The sequence below is a fragment of the Malus sylvestris genome, chromosome 11 (assembly GCF_916048215.2).
Source record: "Malus sylvestris chromosome 11, drMalSylv7.2, whole genome shotgun sequence".
Classification (NCBI taxonomy): domain Eukaryota; kingdom Viridiplantae; phylum Streptophyta; class Magnoliopsida; order Rosales; family Rosaceae; genus Malus; species Malus sylvestris.
In genome coordinates this window covers 15440179-15465307 of record NC_062270.1, presented here as the reverse complement: position 1 = coordinate 15465307, position 25129 = coordinate 15440179, and the positions used below count along the sequence as shown (strand labels likewise).

Here is a 25129-nt window from a genome sequence, read left to right as displayed (position 1 = left end):
CTAAGAGTGCGCAGTGTGGAAATGTATTCTTAGTACTATGCATGCAGGGTCAGAGCATAGTTAAAAGTGTAGCAGAATTACAGAATATTCTCACCCTGGATAGGATGGGTATTTATACAAATAACGGGAAATAACCTCCTACATTATCGGAAGTCGATGCCAGCAAGTGTCAGAAATCGTCATCTCCACTAGAGTACATCCACTAAGTCCTGGAGGGGTGCAAAACAGAAAACGTGAATGGCAAAAATAAAAATTTTGTAAAATCTATTGTTTTTTGGGATAGCCTCTCATCGTAAAATCTCGTATTGTTTCCAAAATCATACTATGTAGTAAGTATGGAATCCAGGATACCAAAATAAACCACAATAATCCCAAGGATACAGGTACAGTGCAAATATCTCAACAATATAATATGTTATGCTCACCTAAACTATGCAAGCACATGAGTCATGCATAAAGAAGCTACATGAAGGGCTAGGTTTAGAAATTTACATTATAACAACTGAAGTTGATGCTAAGCGCATTACATATGAGTCCTACTTGCCTAATGCAAAAGTAGTACAAGCTGGAACCTACAATGCATTCAATGTGAACATAATGATACATGTAAACATACATGTGAAGCTAGTCCTGGCCACAAATAGTACTATACACACTGTGCAAACATATTTGATGAGGAGATAAAGTATATGTATTATTATGCCATAGTTGGATTCATAAATCGCTATAACAATAGTATGTAAAACATTTTGTACTACATATAATAATATAATTAAAGAAAAAAATCACTCGATGATATGTCGTAGGATCGTAGACCCATTGTTTGCCCTCTATAGTTTTTGAGATAAGTATCTCCTATATGAGAAATCACTATAATAATCATTAATAATCAACAAATGAGGAAAAGACTCGAAAATTCCCTTGCTTGCTCATTTCGTTCGGGAGTTAAAGGTGTTTGAAATAGGACTCACGTGTTGCCATGCCCCGATACGAGCCGACACGCTCCACCACGCACCAACATGTGCCGCCACACGTAGACACCAGCACGCATTTGAGGGAGACCGAACGAAATATTTGGAAACCATCAAGGAACATTAGGAATATTCAGGTAATGGAGTCTTCAGGTAATTGACCAAAAAAAAATTAGGAATATTCAGGTAATGGAATATACCTGCAGTTTAACGCAATATGTTGAAGTCAATAGGAATATTATATCATCTGACAGAATATTTCGTCTTTCTCCTCTAACCGGTCACTAGAGTTGTCGTGTGCGGCCGTCATTCAGCTGAAACTTCATCGGGTTCTGGGGTTTTCCCTTGATTTCATCACAGAGTAAAAACAAGATATTTCTCAGCCACTTTTTACATACAATATGTCAAAACGAAGCTTTGAAGAGTAGGAAGTTGGGAGTTCAAAAGGTGGCCGGAGATGACTTGAAAGTCATGACCGTATATGGAATTCTTGGATTTCGTCAATTATGATGCAGATTCGAGCATGCTTAATTTTGAAGCTAATGATGATGGTGAGTAGATTTTTGGAGGTGCTCTCGCTTGACTCAACAAATTTAGGCCAAAAAATCATCAGTAAATCTTGCAACTCGCCCAAAAATGAAATCGTTATATTTTGTTCAAAAATCATTATTCTAAAGCTAATCGTCACATGAAAATGATCCAAAGGTTACTTGAGGTCGAAATAAGCCAAATGAGACCACCCTCATGGTCTACCGTCACCTACAACGTCAGAAACTTGCTAGAGAGGACGTACTTGAACTGGCTTCATGGCTTCTCGGGTTTGACTGTGAATTCGGGGAAATGGACGCTAGGGATATGTTTATGGCAAGTTGAAGATCACAATGGTGGTGGTTTGGTAGTGTGGGTTTGAAGAGATCCAAAAACAATAGTGGTATTACCGCCGCCTCACTGTGATTGCAGAATGAGAAGAAGAGAAAGGTTGGAGGCAAAGAGAAAGAAGGAAAAAAAGAGGGAGAAAAGTTTCTCTTAAGGTGTGTGTAGGACAAGTTCCCTTCAAGGTAAAAATGCTTTTAAAAGGTAAAAACCTTGATCATAAAACGTTGAATTCATTCACACAGTTTTCTCAAGATTCCTGTCTGGCAATACCCAAGTGTGGTACCATGATTTTTCAGGGTCGGAGTAAGGCTGATTCGAAAGCAATTACCTCATAAGTCCGGTCATGGACTCACTAGCTCCAAGTGAAGTTGCGTCTGACGGGGTAACAATACCACCATCACCCTATTCTAGGGCAATAAGCAGAGCCCTAGCAACTCCGCTGGATGACCATGCTTGTTCCACAAGACACGCGATCTAATCCAAATATGGACACAATTAAATCCTTTAAGTCTTAGAATTCCTACAATCTAGAAATTAGCATACACCGCAAGTAATCATAATTCCGAAGGTGGTCCAATACCTATTATAAGATATCCTCTAAGATTCTCTCAGTTTAGAACAAGGATTCTATCCTGAAAGGGTTTCTTCCCCACGGTATAAATACACATGTCTATGGTTCATTTCTGGTAACGTAATCTAAACAATTGAATTTTCTTGCCCACTGCTTGAGTCTAAAATAGTTCACTAACTTGCTGTTGGAGAGCCTTTGGTGCGCACAGCCCCCTAGGTGCTAGACTTGTTTATGGTTGTTTATTGTTTTGCAGATAGTCGGGTGTGAATATTTTTGCCAGACTTGTCAGTGCGCGAATTTGGTTCCCAAATTGGTGCTTTCATTGAGAGTGAACTCCTATTCTTCTTGACCAAATCACTTTACTCTATGGAAACTCTCCCACGATAGTCACCCTACGGTCAAGCCACAAACCCAAATAATGAGGATGCCTCTTCCATGGATCAAGTTTGGAATGGGGTGCTAAAGATATATGTGTCATTGAAATATCTTTGAAAAAATTTACGATCCAGAGAGCTGACAAGACTTTCCAAGCTAGACAAAAGGTTGAAAAATATCAAAGATGTGGTCACTTGTTTTAAAAATCCATCTATCCAGGCACCCCCAAGGACGACCGGTCAAAGTTCAAGCATACTAACCCAAAAACTCGTCTTCAAGGGCATGGGTAAAATGATGGGCATCCTCAATAGGGTCAATTTTAGAAGAACTACTATCCAAACCTTTGATGAGACTCCACTCTACATTTTCTATAGGAATAATGCAACTTATGGTACAAGAAAAACCGTCAACATTTGATAACCTTCCATGTCATGGACTACCCATCTCCTTATAACACTATCCTTGGTCGAGAATGGCTGTTTGGATTAAAACTTAATTTTTGGCCCAAGGATGGAGTCGGCCCAAAGGGAGGCCTGGAGGAATAGAAGATCAAGGCCCGGCCGAAACTTGGGAAAGCAGGAAATGGCCTTTTCTGACTTGATACAATTCATAAGGGCCACTTGCCTACCTACCCAAGGATCAAGTGGTGTAGACTAATCAGACTGCACAGCCCATAAAGTACTTTATGGTGGCATTACATGTAATAAGACTGATGAGTCATCACCCTCAGACCGCATTCGGGCAAAGCTGTCGCTACAGGAGCCAAACCGAGTCGTCTATAAAAGGAGGAAGAGACAGGAATAAAGACACTCAATCAAACAAACAAAGACACTCAATCAAACAAACAAAAGCACAAACTCTGCTCAAAAAGCCAGATTTGCCTTTCAAAACGAAGTTGTAGTCAGCCCAAGCCTTCATCCCCCGCGGGATAATCTTTTCTCCCAACCTCTGTAATAGCTCTGCTACCTTGTTCGAACTTGTTGTAGTATTAATTCACCTTTTGTATTCTCCTCTCCCCTCTCACCCTCTAAGCTTTCAGACCTTTGACAGAACTGCAAAGATAGGGACCTGCAAGACGATCAGCCTTAATTGATAAGGTTTAATCTTGCTCGACCTGCTTTGCTCTGTCTTTGTCTTCTCTTTCTTTAAAGTCTAGCAATATGTTGTATATTTCCAGTTATATGCAAGTTGTTTCTAGCAAAATCACGATGACAAAGCTTTCTCAGTACTTGGATCCGATTTAAATATATCTTCATTGTTTAAATCAGATCCAAGTCCTAAGCCCTCAGGCATGTAAATCTGATTAGTTTAAAAGTCCTTGGCCTCAAGGCATAAAAAAGAACTTTATGTGGACTTAACCCATCCACGACAATCCTTGATAAACGAGAAGTCCGAAGTTACTTGGGGCGCAAGTAATCGACCTACCTCTTGGTTTTATTTCTATTATATCATGATTATCATAGAACGCTTAAGTATGGAATGGATTCTGATAGGAAGCCTCAAGGCCTACACCTAAGGCCCCACAAAGGCACTTATTTGGATTCATTCTATTCTGCGGTCTAGATGGTTTGAGTATAAGAACGAACTCTAATGGGAAGCCTCAAGGCCTACACCTAAGGCCCCACAAAGGCACCTATTTGGGTTCGCTCTATCTCTCAGACTCGGATAATCAGAAATATAATAGTTATAAGACTCCGACAACCATAAAGACCAAATATAATATGCTCAAGTACTGGTTTAGTTTGACAGGAAGCCTCAAGGCCTACACCTAAGGCCCCACAAAGGCACCTGTTATATCTAACACGGTTTCTCGGGCATATGCATATTCACAACTAAAACTTGACATCCATTCGACATCTTCCATGCTGAAGATGGCAGTGGCACGCCTGAGCACTAAAATGTTAACCTTGATTGTGAGCCTCAAGGCCTACACCTAAGGCCCCACAAAGGCACCTCTCAAAGTTAACGCTGTCCTTCTCTTTCAGCCTTGCCCGAAGAGTCTTGCCCGAAGAGTCTTCCCCGACGAGTCTTGCCCGACGAGACTTGCCAGACAAAGCCCGACAGGAAAACAGAAGCCCGACAGCAGCCTTCAACCGGCGCCAATCTCCCAGGGGAGCTGTGTGCTCGTCGGCCAGAAAGTCATCCCCGACGGAAATTCCTGCCACGAACAATGGCTATATAACATAGGAAAAATTCCCTCGGCCAACTCCATTTGCCCCACTATCCAGCCATAGTGATAAGCAATAGAAGATCGAATGCTACGAAAACTGAAGGTTTGATGATGGGAGGAAGAGCCCCTGCCAACGAAAGACAAGCCTGTAACAGACCTCTTTAAGTGGACTAAGTAAAACATTATCCGAACTATATGCGGTTTGATTCCTTTCCCAGGATATGTAGGTTGCCCATTCCAGACTCAATCATAACGCCGCCATCTGGGCAAAGATAAATCCATGGAGAACTATCTTCCAGCACCCTACCATAGGCTCATCGTTAAAAGTAATCCCTAATGTAATTTTTACATTATATCAGTTTTTTTCTTAGAACTACACCAGTGATTTGATTTTCCTCAGGATATGTAGGCAATCATTCCCAGATTCAATCACACCCTGTTGTCAACCAATCCTATTCTCGCCATAAATAAAGAGATTTTATTTGTCATGATTTCAATGATTGTTACTTTTTTCCTTTTTTTTTCGATGATGCAGGGAATACCCACACAGTTCAAGCAAGGCATATACTTTGAAAACTTCACACGAATGCAAGTCTAAAATTCAAAGCAACACTATCAGAAGAGTCTCTCTTAGCCCATTATGTGTTAAACGGTTAGTACTTTGGCAAACTCGAACTTAATAAGTGCGGTTACGACTGGCGAGATACTGGCACATGGCACCCTAACCTGGAAGTTCAATGCTTCATTCGGCCTTTGGAAAGTATTTATAGCAAAGTTGTAGGTTATAACATTCAAACCTAAGCTCTACGTCATTCAAGGGAATAATCGAAAGGGCGATCCGGAAATCATCCGAAGGTGGTTCTTGACGTTGAGTACAACTACATCTATCTTGCATCAACATACTAAGTTAAGTATGCTTTGCAACATCACATGTTTGCAGGTCTGAAGGGGGTATCCAAACTAGGCAATCCCCATGAGGAATTTTATTTGAATGGAGCTTCGGTATGCATAAATGATTTGGCTAAACTTGTCAAGGTAGTCCGATTGAAAACGCTCATGTCCGACGACCAAGTCTCCAAAGAACTTAAGTTTAAGCTTCACTGGAGATGGACATGTAATTCAGGCAAGGATATACCCCTCTCCCTGGCACCACATTGCAGGCATTAATGTCCTTAGCCCAAGAACTGGGGCACGACATAGAACAATTGGCCTATTTTTACAAGTTGCCTTCAATTACGATTCGAAATTCTTGATCTGGTAAATGCGCTTCAATAAGTGAAGAGCACAAGTTTTCTAATGGGTTTGATGTTTAAATCCTGGTACTGGAGTAATGTGATATTCCGGATATCGATGAGAATAATGCTAAGTTGGCCTTAAATTATTTGTGTAAAACTGGATATATATATATATATAAACAATCGTACATGTAGCTAGTCAATAATCAAATAAATGAAACATTTTTATAATGCCTCCATTGGAAATTCATGGTTCTACCGCTGTGAACGACGTATTTTCATTATATATCCATAATCAAAACTGTTTAATCTTTCAATCTTTATTAAAAAAAATATTTAAATCAATTATCATTTTTCAAATCAACCCTTCTTGAATTGGTGGTTTCTTCAATTTAACAAAGATTTTCCACAAAAGGACCAAAACGATTGACAAAAGACAATCTCAAGGACCACTTCTATTGTTTTCTAAACGAGTATGTAAATCTCGAGAACCATTTTGACTAAAAAGTGTAAATAAATTGTTCTTTTTAGTTACAAGTCTCTCATATCACTTGCTTTGAAATCCCTCTGCGAAAAAAAAAATATCAACCTTTTTTGTTTGATTGGTCGGTTCGCTTGTCAACAACCAAAGTAGGGATAACACATGGTAACGGTATCTAACGCGCATACCTTCGGCCTTGCAATCTGCAGACCACGGGCAATGGTGGGTTTTCAGACAAAGTAAATGGAGAAAAAATGGTGACTTCCAACTACTAACTCCCCCATTTATATATGACGGCCATAACGCATGCCTACCAGTACTATTGTATAAAAAGATAACAACATACATGAAACAAGTTTTAACACGATAATTATACATCATCAATGCATTATTAAATTGAAACATTATATAGCGGTAAACTTATTCTATGAAAGTCCCTCTCCTTACCGGATATAATTGGATAGTGATTTATGCACCCTCCTTATGACTTTTTAAGCTCACTCTTTTTTAGCCGAAAGATTAAATAAATAAAAGAGTTAAAGCTACATAATTTATAAATAAGAGTAAAAACCTAAAAGAAATCACATAGCTCACTTCCAATTGTAAATAAAGCTCACTTCCAATTGTAAATAAAGCCTTATTTTTAGCTATCCCGGTACACAAAATCACACTTTACTTGTACGCTCTGTTATGTCTCACTTTATCCTCCGTACTTTCTTTTGTGTCTCGCTTTACCCATTTCATCAACTGAATTGAAGGAGAGTACATAATTTATAAATGCTAGCAACTTCGTCGTTTTGACCTTCTCGTATAACTTTCTCATTTCTCGTCCTCATCTTTCACATCACACAATGATCCAATTTTCTAAATCACCTTGTGGAACTTTTTCTTTTTTTTTTTTTTTTTTTGGGACAACAAAATCACCTTGTGGAACTTAACTCGGCAAAAAACACTAAATCCGAAATCGTTGTCACCCAACAATTATCCAACAGATTTCAGTTAAACTGAAATTATGACAACCTTAATCAAATGATGAAACAAAAAGCATATAATATTGGAAGTGAATAAGAAATTGCCAAAGAAGAGCATATAATATATAGAAGTGACATTAGAGGAGAGATTAATTAACCTACACAATTACCACTCAACACACAAAAACCGTACAATTTCAAATGTCTTGTCGGGAAACAAGCTGGATCTTACAACAGAATCCCCTAGTTTTTCTTTTCTTCATATTTTGGCAGAGGAAAAAGGACTAAATACACGTTAAACTTGAACAAAAATAATCCTTACTCGATATTCAAGCTTCACCACCGGCCAGCTTCAGTTCGTCTTTCCTTTCACTGCTAAAGTCGACTTTTAATAATAAGCCGACATCAACAAATCTTTGTAGGGAGATGGAAATTGCAGCATGTTTGAGACACAGTACAACCTCAAAGATACTACTCATAGAAGGGAAACTGGGCTCAAAACCTCAGATGCAGGTCGTTTTGCCTTACAGCATTCCATCTTGATTGTCCTAGCGCATTACTCAGCCACAACCATTTACAGAAGTTATCATCTCCACAGAAAGCCGGCAAATGAAGGCATCCTGCAAACAGTACCTAGGCAGGAGAAATATTTATACGGGAAGGAGATGGTGACCTCTCTTTTCTTTTACCTGTCACAAATGTGGCTTTATCACGGTGACTGGCAACAGGCTCTGATGTGCATGATCTTAGTAACTCATGGTTGTTGCAAATAACACCGTTCTGAGAAGATGCCAAATTCTGTGAGACTTCACCACAAGCTTTCGATACACTTGGCCGTGTAATACAGAGCCAGGTTCTTGCAGGCTCCTGACAGCTTTCATCTGCTATGGGCACATGCCATGATCCATTTTCGGATTCCTAAAACACATTTAAGGGGTCAGCTAATCACCAACACAGACTAAGAATTATGCACCAATAAGCCATGCTCTGTCTTCAAACATTTAAAGCAATCATCCACTCATGGAGATTATCATCATTTTATAACGCAACTGAGAATTAATTTGAGACCATTGAAACCAAATGTTAAGCACTCAAAGTGGCCCAGAATAAAATGGCAAATCAAAACCGAGTTTACTGATTAAGGTGACAATTGAGGGGCAACTTAGGGGTCGTAATCTATCTATAGCAAAGTTCAACAATGGTTTAAAAGGCGAAGGCGAAGCCAAGGCATTTAATGGATAGCATTGCCTAGGAGATAGCCTCAAGGCATATCGCCTCATGGTACCTAAAATTATTAGAATACTTAATATGTGTGTATATCGCGCGTGTGTGTGTGTAGTACAATACTTTGTAAAACAATTAAGCAAGCATGCCAAGCAATCAAATATTTAACTATAATTATTATTTCTCCAATTCACATAATAAATTCATAATAACCTACTAGCATCTAAGTTAGAAACATAAAACTAGCATGATTTTTATAAAAACCCTGCCCAAAACAACGTCGTTTTGGGTTTGGGTTGTTTTTAAATAAAAAATTCGAACGCCCAGGTCACCTAGGCGCCTGAGGCGATAGCCTGGGCATTTAGGCTAGTCTATAGCCCACTACCACTTGGCAGAAGCATTTTCTTCATAGCCCCACCCCAAAAACCGCCTAGGGGTTAGTCTTAAAGCTAGTGTTTTGAAACCCAACTTAATTCTGTTTTAACCAAGGTGCCAATTCATTAACATGCTGAAAGCCATATCCCTACAATCCAACTGCTGTTGAATAGATTACGACTAACTTTTACGCAAAAAAAAACTATTGCCCTCAAGCTTGAGGATAAGAGATGGTCATCGCATCAGCATGAGAGAGACTATAAACCTAGAAATGTGAAAATTAGAAGCAATATATTTAATGCAAGGTGAGCATCTTTATGTATGCAAGAAAAGCAGTAGCTGAAGGAATCACTCAAAATTGTACGACATACTTTAGATTTTAGGTTTTGCCCATACAAGTGTTTTTATCCTGAATGATTTATCTTAAATTTAAATCTTGTGTATTTCATTACTCATTTATTTCCATAATCCTCAGTTTATTTTCCATTAATTTCCTATCTGAACAAGTATGGCAGTCCTATTTGGACCCCAAATTTCCAACAAAGCAAAAAAGAACAAGACTTGGAAGTGCCCAAGGACTAGATGGTGGAATCTAAAAGAAGAAAAACAAGCCATTTTCAAAGAGAAAGTAATCACCCAGTGTGTGTGGGATAGAGAGGGGGAAGCTAACCAAATGTGGGATTCCATGGCTAGTTGTATCCGTAAAGTAGCAAAAGAGGTATTAGGAGAGTCCAAGGGCTTTGCCCCACACCAAAAGGAATCTTGGTGGTGGAATGAGGAGGTACAAGCAAAGGTGAAGGCTAAGAAGGAATGTTGTAAAGCCTTATATAAGGATAGGACCGATGAAAATGGTGAAAGGTATAGAAAAGCGAAGCAAGAGGCGAAGAAAGCTGTGAGAGAAGCTAAGTTAGCGGCTTATGACGATATGTATAAGCGACTAGATACCAAAGAAGGAGAGTTGGATATCTATAAACTAGCTAGAGCAAGGGAAAAGAAGACAAAGGACCTAAACCAAGTGAGGTGCATCAAGGATGAGGATGGAAAGGTTCTTGCTACAGAGAACGCGGTTAAAGACAGATGGAAAGGTTATTTTCATAATCTTTTCAATGAAGGACATGAAAGGAGTGATTCTTTAGGGGAGTTGAGTAACTCAGAAGAGTGTAGAAACTACTCTTTTTATCGTAGAATCCGGAAGGAAGAAGTGGGTGTAGCTTTGAAGAAAATGAAGCATAGAAAAGCAGTAGGCCCAGACGATATACCAATCGAAGTGTGGAAAGTTTTGGGAGAGATAGGTATAACATGGCTCACTGACCTTTTCAATAGGATTTTGAAAACGAAGAAGATGCCGAATGAGTGGCGAATGAGCACTTTGGTGCCTATCTACAAGAATAAGGGCGATGTACAAAATTGCATGAACTATAGGGGAATTAAGCTAATGAGTCATACAATGAAGCTCTGGGAGAGAGTCATTGAGCATAGATTGAGGCAAGAGACACGGGTTTCGGACAACCAATTCGGGTTCATGCCAGGGCGCTCAACCATGGAGGCAATCTATCTCTTACGAAGATTGATGGAAAGATATAGAGATGGGAAAAAGGATTTACACATGGTCTTTATAGATTTGGAAAAAGCGTATGATAGGGTCCCAAGAGACATTCTTTGGAGGATTTTAAAGAAGAAAGGAGTACGAGTAGCATATATCCAAGCTATACAGGATATGTATGAAGGAGCAAAGACTGCCGTAAGAACTCATGAAGGACAAACCGAAAGCTTTCCCATAACTGTAGGATTACATCAAGGCTCATCCTTAAGTCCTTACCTTTTTGCGTTGGTAATGGATGAGTTAACAGGACATATTCAAGGTGATATTCCTTGGTGTATGCTTTTCGCAGACGATATAGTGTTGATAGATGAAACTCAGGAAGGGGTAAATGCAAAGCTTAACCTTTGGAGAGAAGTGTTGGAATCTAAAGGTCTTCGCCTAAGCCGATCAAAGACAGAATATATGGAGTGCAAGTTCAGTGCAAATGGAGGCCAAAACGAGTTAGGGGTGAGGATCGGAGATCAAGAAATACCAAAGAGCGACCGTTTTCGTTACCTAGGATCTATCTTGCAAAAGAACGGAGAATTAGATGGAGATCTCAACCATAGAATACAAGCTGGATGGATGAAGTGGAAGAGTGCATCCGGCGTGTTGTGTGACCGCCGTATGCCACTGAAGCTCAAGGGAAAATTTTATAGGACGGCAATAAGGCCGGCGATGCTGTATGGCACAGAATGTTGGGCGGTGAAGCATCAACACGTACACAAAATGGGTGTAGCGGAGATGAGGATGCTTCGTTGGATGTGTGGGCACACGAGAAAGGATAAGATTAGGAATGAGGATATCCGGGGTAAAGTAGGAGTAGCCGAAATTGAAGGAAAGATGAGAGAAAATCGGTTACGGTGGTTTGGACATGTGCAAAGAAGGCCTACTGACGCTCCGATTAGAAGATGCGACTATGGGACAGAGGTTCAGGGCCGAAGGGGCAGAGGAAGACCTAGGAAAACTTTGGAAAAGACCCTAAGAAAAGACTTAGAGTACTTGGATCTAACGGAGGACATGACACAGGACAGAACACAATGGCGTTCTAAGATTCATATAGCCGATCCCACTCAGTGACTTGGATTTTCCAAGTCTCCAACCGAGAAGTTTTCCTCACTCGGAAAATTAAGGGAACACTACCTCAACCTATATGCTCCACTCACAAAGCTTCAACATACAAGCTTCAACAAAAGAAAATTCAAAGAACTTAGCGAAGAAGGCTTTGGTGTATTTAACACAATACGTTGAAATGAAGGAAAGCTTATTTATTGATATCCCCGATAAGTTACAAATATGTACATATACTTGAGTCAAAATAAACAAACAAGAGGGAGCCTTCACAAAGGTTGCTTAGAAGAAGTCTCAGCAGTCGGTAGAGCCCCAGAAAGAGAAGGCACCAGAGGGGGATCATTCGGAGCCTCAGTACTGGACAAAACCCTAGAAGGAGGAGGCATCAGAGATTGATCATTTGGAGCTTCATTACGCGGTACAGCCCCAGAAGACGAAGGCAATAAATGCCTTTGGAAAAAACCCACAAATCTCTGATGATCAAGTAAAACCTGACCATCAGATTCCTTCATCTGGTCAAGCTTCCTCTTCATGTTTGTAGCATAGTCATGTGCGAGCCGGTGCAACTGTTTATTCTCATGCTTGAGCCCTCTAATCTCCTGTTTGAGACTCATCACTTCAGCCGCCAATGATTCAACTTGGCGGGTTCGAGCAAATAGGCGTTGTGCCATATTAGACACAGAACCTGCACACTGAACACTGAGAGCCAGAGAATCCTTAACAGACAACTCATCAGACCGTTTGGAAAGTAGTCTGTTATCTTTGGGAGTGAGAAGGTTCCTGGCCACTACCGCAGCGGTCATATCATTCTTCATCACGGAATCCCCAACGGTAAGAGGACCAGTAGGGGAGACGAAGGATGGGCGCCATATGTTGTCTAGAGAAGGCGGGGCTGCCTCTTCAACAAGGTTCAAGTCAAAACGACGGTCGGAGGGGCCAGACATTTTCAAAGGTGTTGAAGAGAGAAGAGGTCGGACAAATCAAGATCTTAGAAGTGCAAGAATGGAGCTTCTACTGGTGGATATTCAAGTGTGCTTTGGAACTTAATGTCAGCCCCTATAAAAATCTGCACTCGACGAAGCTTCAGAAATCGAAGAGGCGCCTGCTCAGAAATCGAAGAGGCGTTTGCTTTCTCAAAAGCTGGGCTGCTCAGAGACCACGAGGGTCGATCTCAGAAATCGAAGAGGTGTTTGCTTTCTCAAAAGCTGGGCTGCTCAAAGACCACAAAGGCCGATCTCAGAAATCGAAGAGGCTTGCTTTCTCAAAAGCTGGGTTGCTCAGAGACTACGAGGGCCGATTTCAGAAATCGAAGAGGCACCTACTTTTCCAGCCTTGTCAGCACCTGTCACACGCACACTCAGCTTTGCGGAAATTATGGGCATTCTGTCGAAGATTTCTGGCGAAGTAGAAAGCACATGAATCGTACTGTTCAATCACCCACTTCCCACACGCAACAGTAGCTCATGGGTACCACAGATAACTTTGCCAAAGTTCTCTGACAAAGTTGAGACACGTGAAGCTTGCAGCTCCCACTACATCGCTCTGACCAAGAAGGGTAAAAGAATTGCAAAGAAACAACACTAACAAAGTTTAGACACATAAATTTTGAAGGTCTAGCTACCATATTATTACCCACAAGGGTAAAGGAACAGTACCACTGCTGGATAATTGGAAAGTCCCGGTGTGTCAACCTCTGTGCTTCGTGGCAAGGTAGACTAGCAAACATGCCCAACCTTTACTCACATTCGAGAAAACACTCCTAACAAGATTGCTTGCTCCAAAATCGAAGAGGCACCGCCCTCCGAATTTCGAGAGCCAGACTCCCAACATGATTACTTTCTCAAAAATCGAAGAGATGGTAAAGGAACAGTACCACTACTGGATAATTGGAAAGTCCCTGTGTGTCAACCTTTGTGCTTCGTGGCAAGGTAGACTAGCAAACATGCCCAACCTTTACTCACATTCGAGAAAACACTCCTAACAAGATTGCTTGCTCCAAAATCGAAGAGGCACCGCCCTCCGAATCTCGAGAGCCAGACTCCCAACATGATTACTTTCTCAAAATCGAAGAGAGGGTAAAGGAACAGTACCACTGCTGGATAATTGGAAAGTCCCTGTGTGTCAACCTCCGTGCTTCGTGGCAAGGTAGACTAGCAAACATGCCCAACCTTTACTCACATTCGAGAAAACACTCCCAACAAGATTGCTTGCTCCAAAATCGAAGAGGCACGGCCCTCCGAATCTCGAGAGCCAGACTCCCAACATGATTACTTTCTCAAAAATCGAAGAGGCATCGTTCTCCGAATCTCGAGAGCCAGACCCCCAGCAGGATTGCTTTCTCAAAAATCGAAGAGGCATCGTTCTCCGAATCTCGAGAGCCAGACCCCCGACAGGTCTGTAATCTTCACACGCAACATCAGCTTTCCAGATACCACAAACCACTTTTTCAAAGTGCTCTGACAGAGTTAAAACATGTGAAGCTGGCAGCTCCCACTACCGTGCTATAACCAAGCAGGGTAAAGGAATAGCATTATTACTTGATGTTAGGGAGACTCCTATATATGTCGACTTCCATCCCTAACGGACAGGCAAACCTGCAAAAATGCTCAACCCTTTCTCTTATCTGAGAGGGCACTCCCAACAAAGCCTTTCGAAATATTCAGCTTTCTTTCCCCCCGATAATACCTCTGTAAACAAGCTATACTAGAGCAAGATTATCTCATATCATCAGGGTTAAAAGCAAGAGTATCCCATATCATGCTTTTTCCCTGTCTTTTCCTTTGGCCTTGTTCTTACCTGTAAGACAAGGAGAAAGAGAGCAATCAGTCAGCACTTGGAATCAAGCTTCCAGCCAGGAACTGACTGCCTGGAACCCCTTACCTGATTACTTACCTGGCATTGCTCTCGAGTACTCATCTTCAACATCTTATGCTTCCAGGGAAGATACCGCATCTGCCTGAGGAACAGATAGGGCAAGTGAGAAGGATACAAGGAAGCATGTGGAGACAAGCGTAACAGCACACGTGCCGATACATCCACTACTCTATCAAAAGCAAAAGTATCCCATATCAGCAGGGTCGAACGTACTCTAGATTTGATGGACTTGTTTTGACCCTCAAATTCTTCAGTCGGCCTTATACTCTGGAGGAAACCAGAAAACCCTCCAGCCCAGTTCAAGAATAAGCCTGTGGAAAGTTACTTCTTCAAAAGCAAAAGTATCCCATATCATCTCTCCTCATTTTTCTTCTCTTTATCCTTCATGCTGCCTGCAAGATAGGGAGAATGTGAACAATCAGCCGGAGCTCTGATTGCTTACCTTGTTTGTCACCTCTTTCAGCAGATCCCCCAGCTCGGCGACTTGGGGGACTCCTACTACATGGTTTGTATCTCGCTTGACCAAGCATGAAACTACAAGTAAGCTTCAAGTGAAATTGATACATTACCTTGTGCATCTCCACCAGTTACAGATACCACCCCTGGATGGAGGAAGAGTACTACCTATGAGACAGATAAGGCAAGTCAAGACGATACCACACTCCGGTACTTAGAAGTTTCGTGGCTACGAGATCATTCTCCCACAATATTTCCTAATGTCATTTGTACTAAATCATTCACTTGTACCCACTAAAGGAGAGCTTGAACCTATGTACTTGTGTAAACCCTTCACAATTAATAAGAACTCCTCTATTCCGTGGACGTAGCCAATCTGGGTGAACCACGTACATCTTGTGTTTGCTTTCCTATCTCTATCCATTTATATACTTATCCACACTAATGACCGGAGCAATCTAGCGAAGATCACAAAAAGTGACCGTTTTCGCTACCTAGGATCTATCTTGCAAGAGAACGGAGAATTAGATGGAGATCTCAACCATAGAATACAAGCTGGATGGATGAAGTGTAAGAGTGCATCCGGCGCGTTGTGTGACCGTCGTAGGCCACTGAAGCTCAAGAGAAAATTTTATAGGACGGCAATAAGGCCAGCGATGTTGTATGGCACAGAATGTTGGGCGGTGAAGCATCAACATACACAAAATGGGTGTAGCGGAGATGAGGATGCTTCGTGGGATGTATGGGCACACGAGAAAGGATAAGATTGGGAATTAGGATATCCGAGGTAAAGTAGGAGTAACCAAAATTGAAGGAAATATAAGAGAAAATCGGTTCCGGTGGTTTGGACATGTGCAAAGAAGGCCTACTGACGCTCCGGTTCGAAAATGTGACTACGGGACAGAGGTTCGGGGCCGAAGGAGTAGAGGAAGACCTAGGAAAACTTTGGAAGAGACCCTAAGAAAAGACTTGAGTACTTGGATCTAACGGAGGACATGACACAAATGAGCGCAATGGCGTCCTAGGATTCATATAGCCGACCCCACTTAGTGGGAAAAGGCTTTGTTGTTGTTGTTGTTTGTCATATAAACTAAAATTTTAAGAGATTTGTCATATTAACTTTCCAAAATCATTAATTGGTCATCTCACCCTAACTCCATTAAGTTTTACATCCAAAAGAAGTTTTGTGCAAGACTTGGTTTCAAGGTTATTTCAAACTTTCTAACTCCCCACAACCCTTCAAGATTATTTCGGACATTCATCTCGCTTTTTTTAAGAACAGGATGGACAACGTTGAATTCTCAAAGCTTAGTTAAACTCCATGTTAGTGAGCCTAATGTACATTTTTAGCAGTTCACCATAAGTTTCTGAAACGAACATGACATTTTTTTTACTAGGTAAAATTTTTGGGTTCATACCAAAGAAAAGTAGAGAACTTGTGAAATGAAGGTCAAATGACCGAAACCAATTTATTCCTTCACCTCCTAGTGTAAATATATCCTTGTATAAAATTTACAAAAAAAAAAAAAAAAAAAAAAAACCTTATGAAAATGAGGTCAAAAGTTCAAAATAACTCTAAAGCAAGGCACGTGACTTATTTTGGATGGAAGACTTAACTTTGTTAGTGTGAGATGACAAATTGATTCTTTCGAACAATTTATATGACAAATCACTTAAAATTTTAGTTCATATGACAAATTGAAAAAGGTGTAAGTTCAAAAGAAATTTCAAAAAAAAAATTAAAAATTAAAAAAAAATCCCTTTTTAAAACTTTATAGTGCAATTTCCCCATCAAAACCTTTGAACAAAATTGAAATAAATAATAAGAGTAAACTACATAATTGATCCCTGAACTTTCATTAGAGTTTAGATTTTGTCCTTGATTAAAAATTCGTTAGTTTTCATCCTTGAATTAGAAGTCCGTTAATTTTCATACTTGAATTTGACAAAATGTGGAGAATTGCTCCTTCCATCCTAGCTCTGTTAGATTTTCAGTTCTGGTACTTATGTGGCACCAAGACTTGAAATAAAAAATTAGTTTTATTAGAAAAATGGTATTAGAAAATTTTAAAAATATTTAAAAAGCTTCAAAATAAAATCATACACAGACCTCTAACCTCTCTCTGTCTCTCCCTTAAGGTATCTGAGGACCTGGGGTGGTTGTGGGGTAAAACTTGGTTAATTTTCTTTTTCACTTTTCAGAATTTCTATAATAAAAAATATTATATTTTGACAGAAACTTTAACCAAAGGACCAATGCTTTACCTTAAACAAAATTAGGGACTAAAATAAACAGATTTTTAGTTCAGGGACCATAGTGAGATTTCAGGACCAATTCTATAGTTTACTCACTGTTGCACAAGGACTGACATCACCACTCTGGGTTTCTGCAACTTCTCTAGAAACCAGCAAAGGTGCCCTGCATCCTTTTTTTTTTCTCAATTATTTGTGTTTGACAAAACATAAGATTTGGAACAAAATAAAACTAATGAAGGTTACCGTTGTATTTTCAGTAACCAAAAGAACATTTTACAAATTAAGAGCTTCAAATAAAGCCATTCAATAAAAAATAGCCTATTAGCATAAACAATTAAGAAGTGTACCATACCAGATAAATCAGATAGACAAAGAAACCAAGATAGTCACAGTAAGGACAGCCTATCGGAAGTAACCAAAATGGGAAATTCAAAACGGTACCTGGATGACTGAAGAATATGGGGGCGGCATCTTAAGTTTCACATTGCCTTTGACAAAAGTGTATCGAACCTGAAACACAAGATGCAAGAGAACTTTTAGCATTAAAGATTCAATGAGTGAATAGATCAGTTTTACATTTTAAGCAAACCAAAAACCAATCAACTAGATTTGACAAACCATCTAACATAGCAAAAAACAAAGGGTAGTGGTATCCACACACCCATTTTTACTTCTCATACACCCAACTCAATTTTCGGCCGTCAGATCAAATGATTTGAAGAACAAGGGTGTGTGGGAGGTAAAAATGGGTATGTGAATATCAGTTTCCAAAACCAAATATGCAGAAACATCAGTTGGATTGATTACGTTTGACTTTATGCGCTTTTCTACATAAAGTTTAATACGCTTTTCTCTATGTTACATCAAGAAACAACAAATGCAATGTAATGACAGTGATTTTGCTTGTAAATCGTTACAGGCTGATGGTAATGTAAAATTTGGGGAGCAGAAAACTCTTGACTTAGTGTTTGCCTTTGATTTATCCAAATCAAAGCATGTGGCGGCTACACTGGCTAGAGAAGGAAATGGAAAGGAAGAAACATCTCAGCATACATGCAAGAATATAACTACTAATACCTGTAGCTCACCTATAAATTAGAAGAACCTGTCTCAAATCTGCTTGGAAAATATAGACATAAAAGCAGTGAGAAACAGATGATTGTGCACAGATAGGAATAGCAATCGAATCGTATCATTCTACGTTCCTATCGAGTACTAGTGATCCTGATCCCAATTATGACTTGTTCAATGAATCGTGTCAGATGACTTTGGCAGTACCTTTACACGGTATCGATAAGGCCAAAAACAACAGGCATTACAATACACATAGTTTGATATCATGCCAAACTATATGGATTCTTCCATACCTGTTCTAAATAGGTAACTAAATAGAAAATATCTAATGATTTGTAGATGAGATTGTGCAAGAGAATGAGATAAAACATGAAAAGCCAATAAAGTTTGAGAGCATATGCAATAACATTTAGAAAGAAGTTGAGGTTGCCCTAGTACACGTACTTGGTGTCTCTCTTTCCACTTGAGAAAGAAGCTGCTTCCTAGGAGTTCAAAAATGTGATCTCGCATTTCATCATTCGTAACAAGCAAGCATTTGAGTTTCACAGCAGCATAGAGCCAATACCTGATTCATAGCATAACAGTCGTGATGTTTAAAATGATGAACACAACCACTATAGAAGAGAATGTGGCCACGTAAAGTTTTTTTTTTTTTTTTTGAGAGAGAGTGAGCACTGCAGAAGATTGCACTGTATGAGGAAACAATATATTCTTCAACTTAAATGCAGGAAACTGGTAATAACATTCAGTGAGTAGTGGATTGCAGGCTCATACCAATCATCATTGGAACCACTCGGTGTGGCATAAAGAATGCCTTTACCCATCCACTCCTCGACCAATTTTCTGTGGTAAGGATTTTCCACAAGTCCCCGGAAACGTCTATTATGCATGACAACAAGTGGCCATTTCCCTCCACTCCTATTGTACAATTCTTTTACAACAACGTCGAGCTGCTCTATTATAGAACATAAACATAGTGTCATGATTACATGTGCCTAAGGGGGCTACGAAACAACAGGAGACATAAGCAAAAGGAGAGAAACCATCATTTTGAGATGTACAACCTGAGTAAGACTGAATCCACCATCTGCGAAATTCTGCTGGTAAAGCCCAATATTAGCTCCATCCACTATAGCTTCATACTCAGCATGCTTGTCCAGCCAATCCTTCATTAAATTATTTGAGGGAAGATGAATTAAATATGTTCACAAAGTAATTTTGCCCAGGAAAATTGAACACATAAAGTACATGGCTCAACAACTCTAATTCGACTCATAAATTTTTGGTTTCTGTCATTCCAAGACAAAACAGACATGGACAGATTAAACCAAGACAACCAAAAATGAAAGATCGCCACCCCAAAGATTATGCAGCAGCATATCCATGGAATCAGAGGTTTTGATTGTTCATTCCTTCTAATAGTTAGATATGCAATCAAAAGTTAAGCAAATGCATTTCAAAGCTCGTATTGTTATTTAAGCATCTTCATAATCCAGCAACAAAGTAAATGAACTCATGCTTTACACAACTTAACCCCAATATGACGGGAATATATGAAAATATAAAGCTCTTTAATTTATGATTGTACTCATCAAAAAGACATAAATGCCTTGCATGATCATTGTATATAGTTACAGGTGTATTAAATCTATGACTCTACCTCTAATAAGGAGTCAACTTAACAGACTCAAACTGTAAAGCATCTCAGTTCCTGCAAGTTCTATCATTAAAATCTCAACCTACAAAAGCCGAATCAAGAAAGCCTTTATACAAATAATGTGGGAAACCGGCATCAAACAATAACATTTTCATCAATGTCTAATGAATTTTAAACTCTGCTCTCAATTCCTCAAATTTGAATCCATGGAATCTATGACCTCATTACAAACAGCACCACCAACAATTAAACATCTGCATACACAATTATTAAAGTTCTAAATGAGACATTGAAAATTAAACAAATAGAAAGATTTTGGCTCACCTGGAACTCACTGAAATTCAACTTAACCTCCCTTTCCATTGCCAAAGCAGCAACCGACTGCGCAAACCTCTCGGTCTCCCCGCAATCAATGTCAACACAAACCAAACGCTCACCACAAGAGCTACATTGACTGCTGCTCAAATCCACAGTGGCTCTCCTAACATCCCAACCGCCCTTCCCAATCCACCCCTGCCCGTGCCACCCTCCTCCATTCCCCAAAACCAACTCTTTAACCCGACTCGAGTCCCAATTCGCCTCACCCACCTCACAAGCCGCGCCGCCACAAAACCAATCCTCAATGTTCTTCACCGTTGATTCACTAACACACCTCCCGACATTCCTCAACTTATGCAAGTACCCATAAACCCTCTCCCCATTTCCTGTCTCCGCGCTCACCTTCAATAACGCCGCAATCTCCGGCTCCTCCAGGCTCACCCCCACCATACCCATATGCTCCTCCACCTCATACGCCTTCTCCGCCTCCGATTTCTCGCAAAAGAAAAACAATGCTGGGTCATAACTCCGCAACTTCGGAAATATGTTATACTTCTCCATACCCTTCACCAGCCCAAACGCGTAATCCCCGTCGCCCTTGGCCGCAGCGAGCCTGGCCACGGCGGTGATGGTGGCCTCATTCGGAAGTATCCCGATGGACAACATGTGATCGAACATGCGGAAGCCATTTTCGGAAGCCAACTGCTTGAGAGAGGAGTCGGAGACGGAGTTTGAGCAGAGGTAGAGGAGGGTGTTGAAGTGGTGGTGGTTGAAGCGAGTGTTCTGAGAAAGGGCGGATTCGTAGAGGGAGATAGCGGCGGGGAGGTCTTTGTGCTTGGAGCAGAGAGTGAGGGAGGAGTGGAATTGGGTTTCTGGAGTTTGCTTCTTCCTGATCTTCTTCGGGGTCCCCATGGGCATGGGCATGGAGGAGTAGGGTTTTGGGGAAGACAAAAACCGGCGGTTTATGGTTTGGAATGTTATTTAGTATGGGCTGGGCATAGAAAGAGCAAATAAGAACGTTGGACTTATGTGAAGATGGGCTGGACTTTGAATCCAAACTAAGAGCTTGCTTTTTTTTTTTTTTTTTAACAAATGATATTATCTACCATAACCGATAGGCGGTGTGGCCTTAGCCTCATAATTTCTTAACAATAATGTGGTTCAAATTTTCTTTTGAGGAAAATCCAACCTAAAACCTCTCACTTACAAGTGAAAAAGAATATCACTATAATATAGTACTAAATGGTAAGAGCTTGCTTTTAAATGCTCAATTATAACTTGTTTTTTTGTATTTTTCTTTATTTGAAATATAAATTGATTTAAAATTGTGTTTAATTAAAATAATTTGAAAAAAAATCAAACTAAGTTTGTAGCAACTGCTTCTACGTGGGTTTGTTCTACTACTAGTTTGAATTTTAATTCAAACATACTATTTTACCATTTTGCATCTTTTAATTAAATTGTTTTCTTCAAGGATGAAATGTAAAGAGGGGCATTTTAGAGGTAATCACCAAATTAGGGTGTCAGCTTTATATATAGGGATTATGCGCGATAATTCTACAATGATTGAGTTTTTTAAGGGGGGTTATGTGAGAACTTTTAACACAGGTTGTCTGATTCGAGAGAGAGAGATAGACAGACAAAGTATGAGACAGGAGCGGAGATGGCTAGTGATGGCGGTGGACATCGCTAGATAATGTAGTCCGCATTCTCTTCCGCCATCTTCTCCTTAATCACAAACCCACAAAATTACACTAACTCACTACTCCAAAGCCCAAAAGTTCAGTGATCTAGAATTTTTGTATTCAAATTCCACTGGAAATTGGTGCATTTTTCTTGTTGAAAAATAGAACGAATTTGGTATCGAATTCATCATCCACGAGATTCGAACTTAAGACCTCTCACTTCTAAGCAATTTGAATGCCATATTAACAATATCTAAACAAATATTAATGATAGGGAAATTTTATTTGAACCCATGTAACCTCTTTCTACACCAAACTTACTCTCTAAACTCATATTACTTTTAATCAAACTATTAATATCACTTTAAACCCAAATTTACTTCCTAAATTACTCTCATAAACCCACTTTAATATCTAAATTTATCTTTACACCCATTTAGAAAATAAAAACCTGAAATCAATATTCTAGAACTCGTTCAAGGTGTAAAGAGAGTAATATCTCTTACCTATTTGTCTCATACGTAATCTTTGCTGCATATTTGCCACTCTAATATACAAAGGCAAGGACCAAGTGGGTACTGGAAATGGTGCAGTACTCGTCAGTCTGATATTAAATTAAGTTGAGTTTAAATAATTGTGTCATCTCGGTGCTAATGTTTGATCCTTGCTCCTACATTTGTCAAGTTCAAGCTTAATTAATTAGAGTTAGGTATAAATTATATTCAATGGTTAAGTTATATAAAATAGACAACATGCAGTTTAGAAATCATAAAAATAGCTTGTTGTGTGTCAATGTTTTAGTCAATTTTCTCATCTTACTTGCCCAGAAGATTAACTGCTTTCACAGAAACAAGTAGAAGGCTTTGGATAATATAAGCCAAGAAAATTACATCTCTAGTGTAGGCTATAAATTGAACATTTATTGTTACGGACTTAAACTTAGATTTAGTTTTTGGGCAAGTGTAATAGAAAATGTGTTAATTTTGTTTCTAAATCCTAAAAAAATTTGAAATCAAATGAAAAGAAACTTGCATAAATCAATTCATACTTTAGTTGGAGGATTCAAAACTTCAAAATCATCATCCATTGGTCAAGAAGAGCATATTTTTCTCTATGAGAGCGTTTTAAGTGTTTAGCTATAATGAATGTATGATAAATATAGCGTGATCGTAAGGTTTGATGTGATTGTATAGTTTGATTATTGAGTGGGTTTATTAATAAAATTTAATTTTATTGTTAATTTCATCTTGTATTTGATGGTAATTATGCAATAGGGTAGAAAAGATAATTCACATTTAAAATTTAAGTTGGGTATATAAATAGGTTATATGGGTTTAAATAAAATTTTCTTTAATGATATTGATATTGTTAATATGGCATTCAAATCGCTGTGTATATCATAAATATTTGTTTAGATAATGTTAATATGGCATTCAAATTGCTCTGTTTATTGTAGTAGGTCATTTTCGACATGCTCATATTCATCCGATTTTAATCAATTGATACCAAAAACCCCGCAAAATGTAAATAGAAGCTCCCTTACATGAAAAAGGAATGCATTTTTTCTACACTTAGTGCATTTACATTTTTATTATCGTTTTCGTTCATCGATTTTGTCTTTACAGATCTTGGCACAGTCCCTCGCTTATATCAATGTCCTATGTGGGTTTGTTCTAGTTTGAATTATAATTCAAACATACTATTTTACCTATTTGCCCCTTTTAATTAAATTGTTTTCTTCAGGGATGAAATGTAAAGAGAGGCATATTAGAGGTATTCATCAAAATAGGGTGTTCGCTTTATATATATAAATTATGCACGATAATTCTACAATGATTGAGTTTCTTAAGGGGTTATGTGCGAACTTTCAACATAGACCGTCTAGAAAGAAAGAGAGAGAGAGAGAGAGAGAGAGAGCACGAAGATGTCTAGCGAGGGTGGTGGACATTGCTGGAGAATACAGTCCGCATTCTCCTTCGCCATCTTCTCCTTATTCACAAACCCACAAAATTACCCATACTCACTACTCCAAAGCCCAAAAGCTCAGTAATCTAGAATTTTTGTATTCAAATTGAAGTTTCGTGTAGATAATATCGTTTATTAAATTAGAGCGAAAACGCCATGTATAAAGCCCACTCATTATAGAAGCTCCCTTACATGAAAAAACAATGCATTTTTTTACACTTAGTGCACTTACATTTTTATTTCGTCCATTGTTTTTTGTCTTTGCGGGTCTTGGCACAGTTACTCACTTGTATTTTTTTTAGTTTACTTTCATTTATTGTCAATAAATTTGGTGGAGGAGGGATGGACAAGGAGTTTCCGAGTGTCGCACACCTCTCTTGCCGAAAGGGCTAATCTTACCTAATCTTTCTCCATTTGAAAAGAAAAAAAAATTACATTTCAAACTAGTTTTTTTTATAAGAAAATAGAAAAAAAAATATATAGTTTGGATTGAAAACTGTCTGGCAATATAGCACCTCAATCAAATTTCAATCCACAATTTCCTAATTATGAGCATCATACTTTTTTTTTTGGTCTATGAGCATCATACTTGCACGAGAGCTCTTTTTGAGGTCCGACATTCTCGTCAGTTCAGAATTTTAGGGTAGTAGAGTATCAGATACTCATTATTCCTCTTGCAAGTACTCATTATCTCTTATTCTGATGTTGATTGGGCTGGTTGTCTAGATACTTGATGCTCAACTACTTGTTATCTTGTTTATTTGAGTTCTAATCTCATCTTCTGGTACTCCAAAAAGTAGCCTACTATTTCCCACTCCAATGCTGAATTTGAATATCTACCTTGATCATGCGTGTGCTGAAGCCACTTAGGTTTGCTTTCTTCTTCGTGAGCTTGGGCTTCGATTTCCTTCTATTTTATTACATATTGTGATAGTTTGAGTA

General features: G+C 39.2%; 2 protein-coding genes across 4 annotated transcripts; both read right to left on the bottom strand.

Moving 5' to 3' along the window:
- Window positions 1-7799: 7799 nt before the first annotated feature.
- Window positions 7800-21528, bottom strand: LOC126589776 (proteinaceous RNase P 2-like). 2 transcript variants are annotated; one of them, XR_007611927.1, is made up of 7 exons: window positions 20544-21528; window positions 19627-19728; window positions 19337-19512; window positions 19007-19127; window positions 17930-17998; window positions 7936-8568; window positions 7800-7855 (listed from the first exon to the last, which is right to left on the bottom strand). XR_007611927.1 is itself a non-coding variant. In XM_050255171.1 (6 exons), exons 1-6 carry the CDS (start codon window positions 21459-21461, stop codon window positions 8284-8286), a joined length of 1671 nt encoding a protein of 556 aa, XP_050111128.1. In that variant the 5' UTR covers window positions 21462-21528; the 3' UTR covers window positions 7800-8283. The 2 variants fall into 2 exon arrangements, 1 of the variants encoding a protein (XP_050111128.1); XM_050255171.1 differs by having other exon boundaries at window positions 7800-8568.
- On the bottom strand, window positions 12079-16308 carry LOC126589779 (uncharacterized). 2 transcript variants are annotated; one of them, XM_050255173.1, is made up of 2 exons: window positions 14071-16306; window positions 12079-13635 (listed from the first exon to the last, which is right to left on the bottom strand). In XM_050255173.1, exon 2 carries the CDS (start codon window positions 12844-12846, stop codon window positions 12172-12174), a length of 675 nt encoding a protein of 224 aa, XP_050111130.1. In that variant the 5' UTR covers window positions 12847-13635; window positions 14071-16306; the 3' UTR covers window positions 12079-12171. The 2 variants fall into 2 exon arrangements, 1 of the variants encoding a protein (XP_050111130.1); XR_007611928.1 differs by lacking the exon at window positions 12079-13635 and adding an exon at window positions 13642-13853 and having other exon boundaries at window positions 14071-16308.
- Window positions 21529-25129: the final 3601 nt, after the last annotated feature.

Bases quoted from the DNA above. Each gene is read 5' to 3' on its own strand.
- LOC126589779 (XM_050255173.1), bottom strand. From the start codon at position 12,846: ATGTCTGGCCCCTCCGACCGTCGTTTTGACTTGAACCTTGTTGAAGAG.
- LOC126589776 (XM_050255171.1), bottom strand. From the start codon at position 21,461: ATGCCCATGCCCATGGGGACCCCGAAGAAGATCAGGAAGAAGCAAACT. The intron at 19,513-19,626 runs GTTGTACATCTC...ATAATAGAGCAG, and splicing joins GTGGATTCAGTCTTACTCAG to CTCGACGTTGTTGTAAAAGA. The intron at 8,569-17,929 runs GTACCGTTTTGA...AATGTGTTTTAG, and splicing joins CATATTCTTCAGTCATCCAG to GAATCCGAAAATGGATCATG.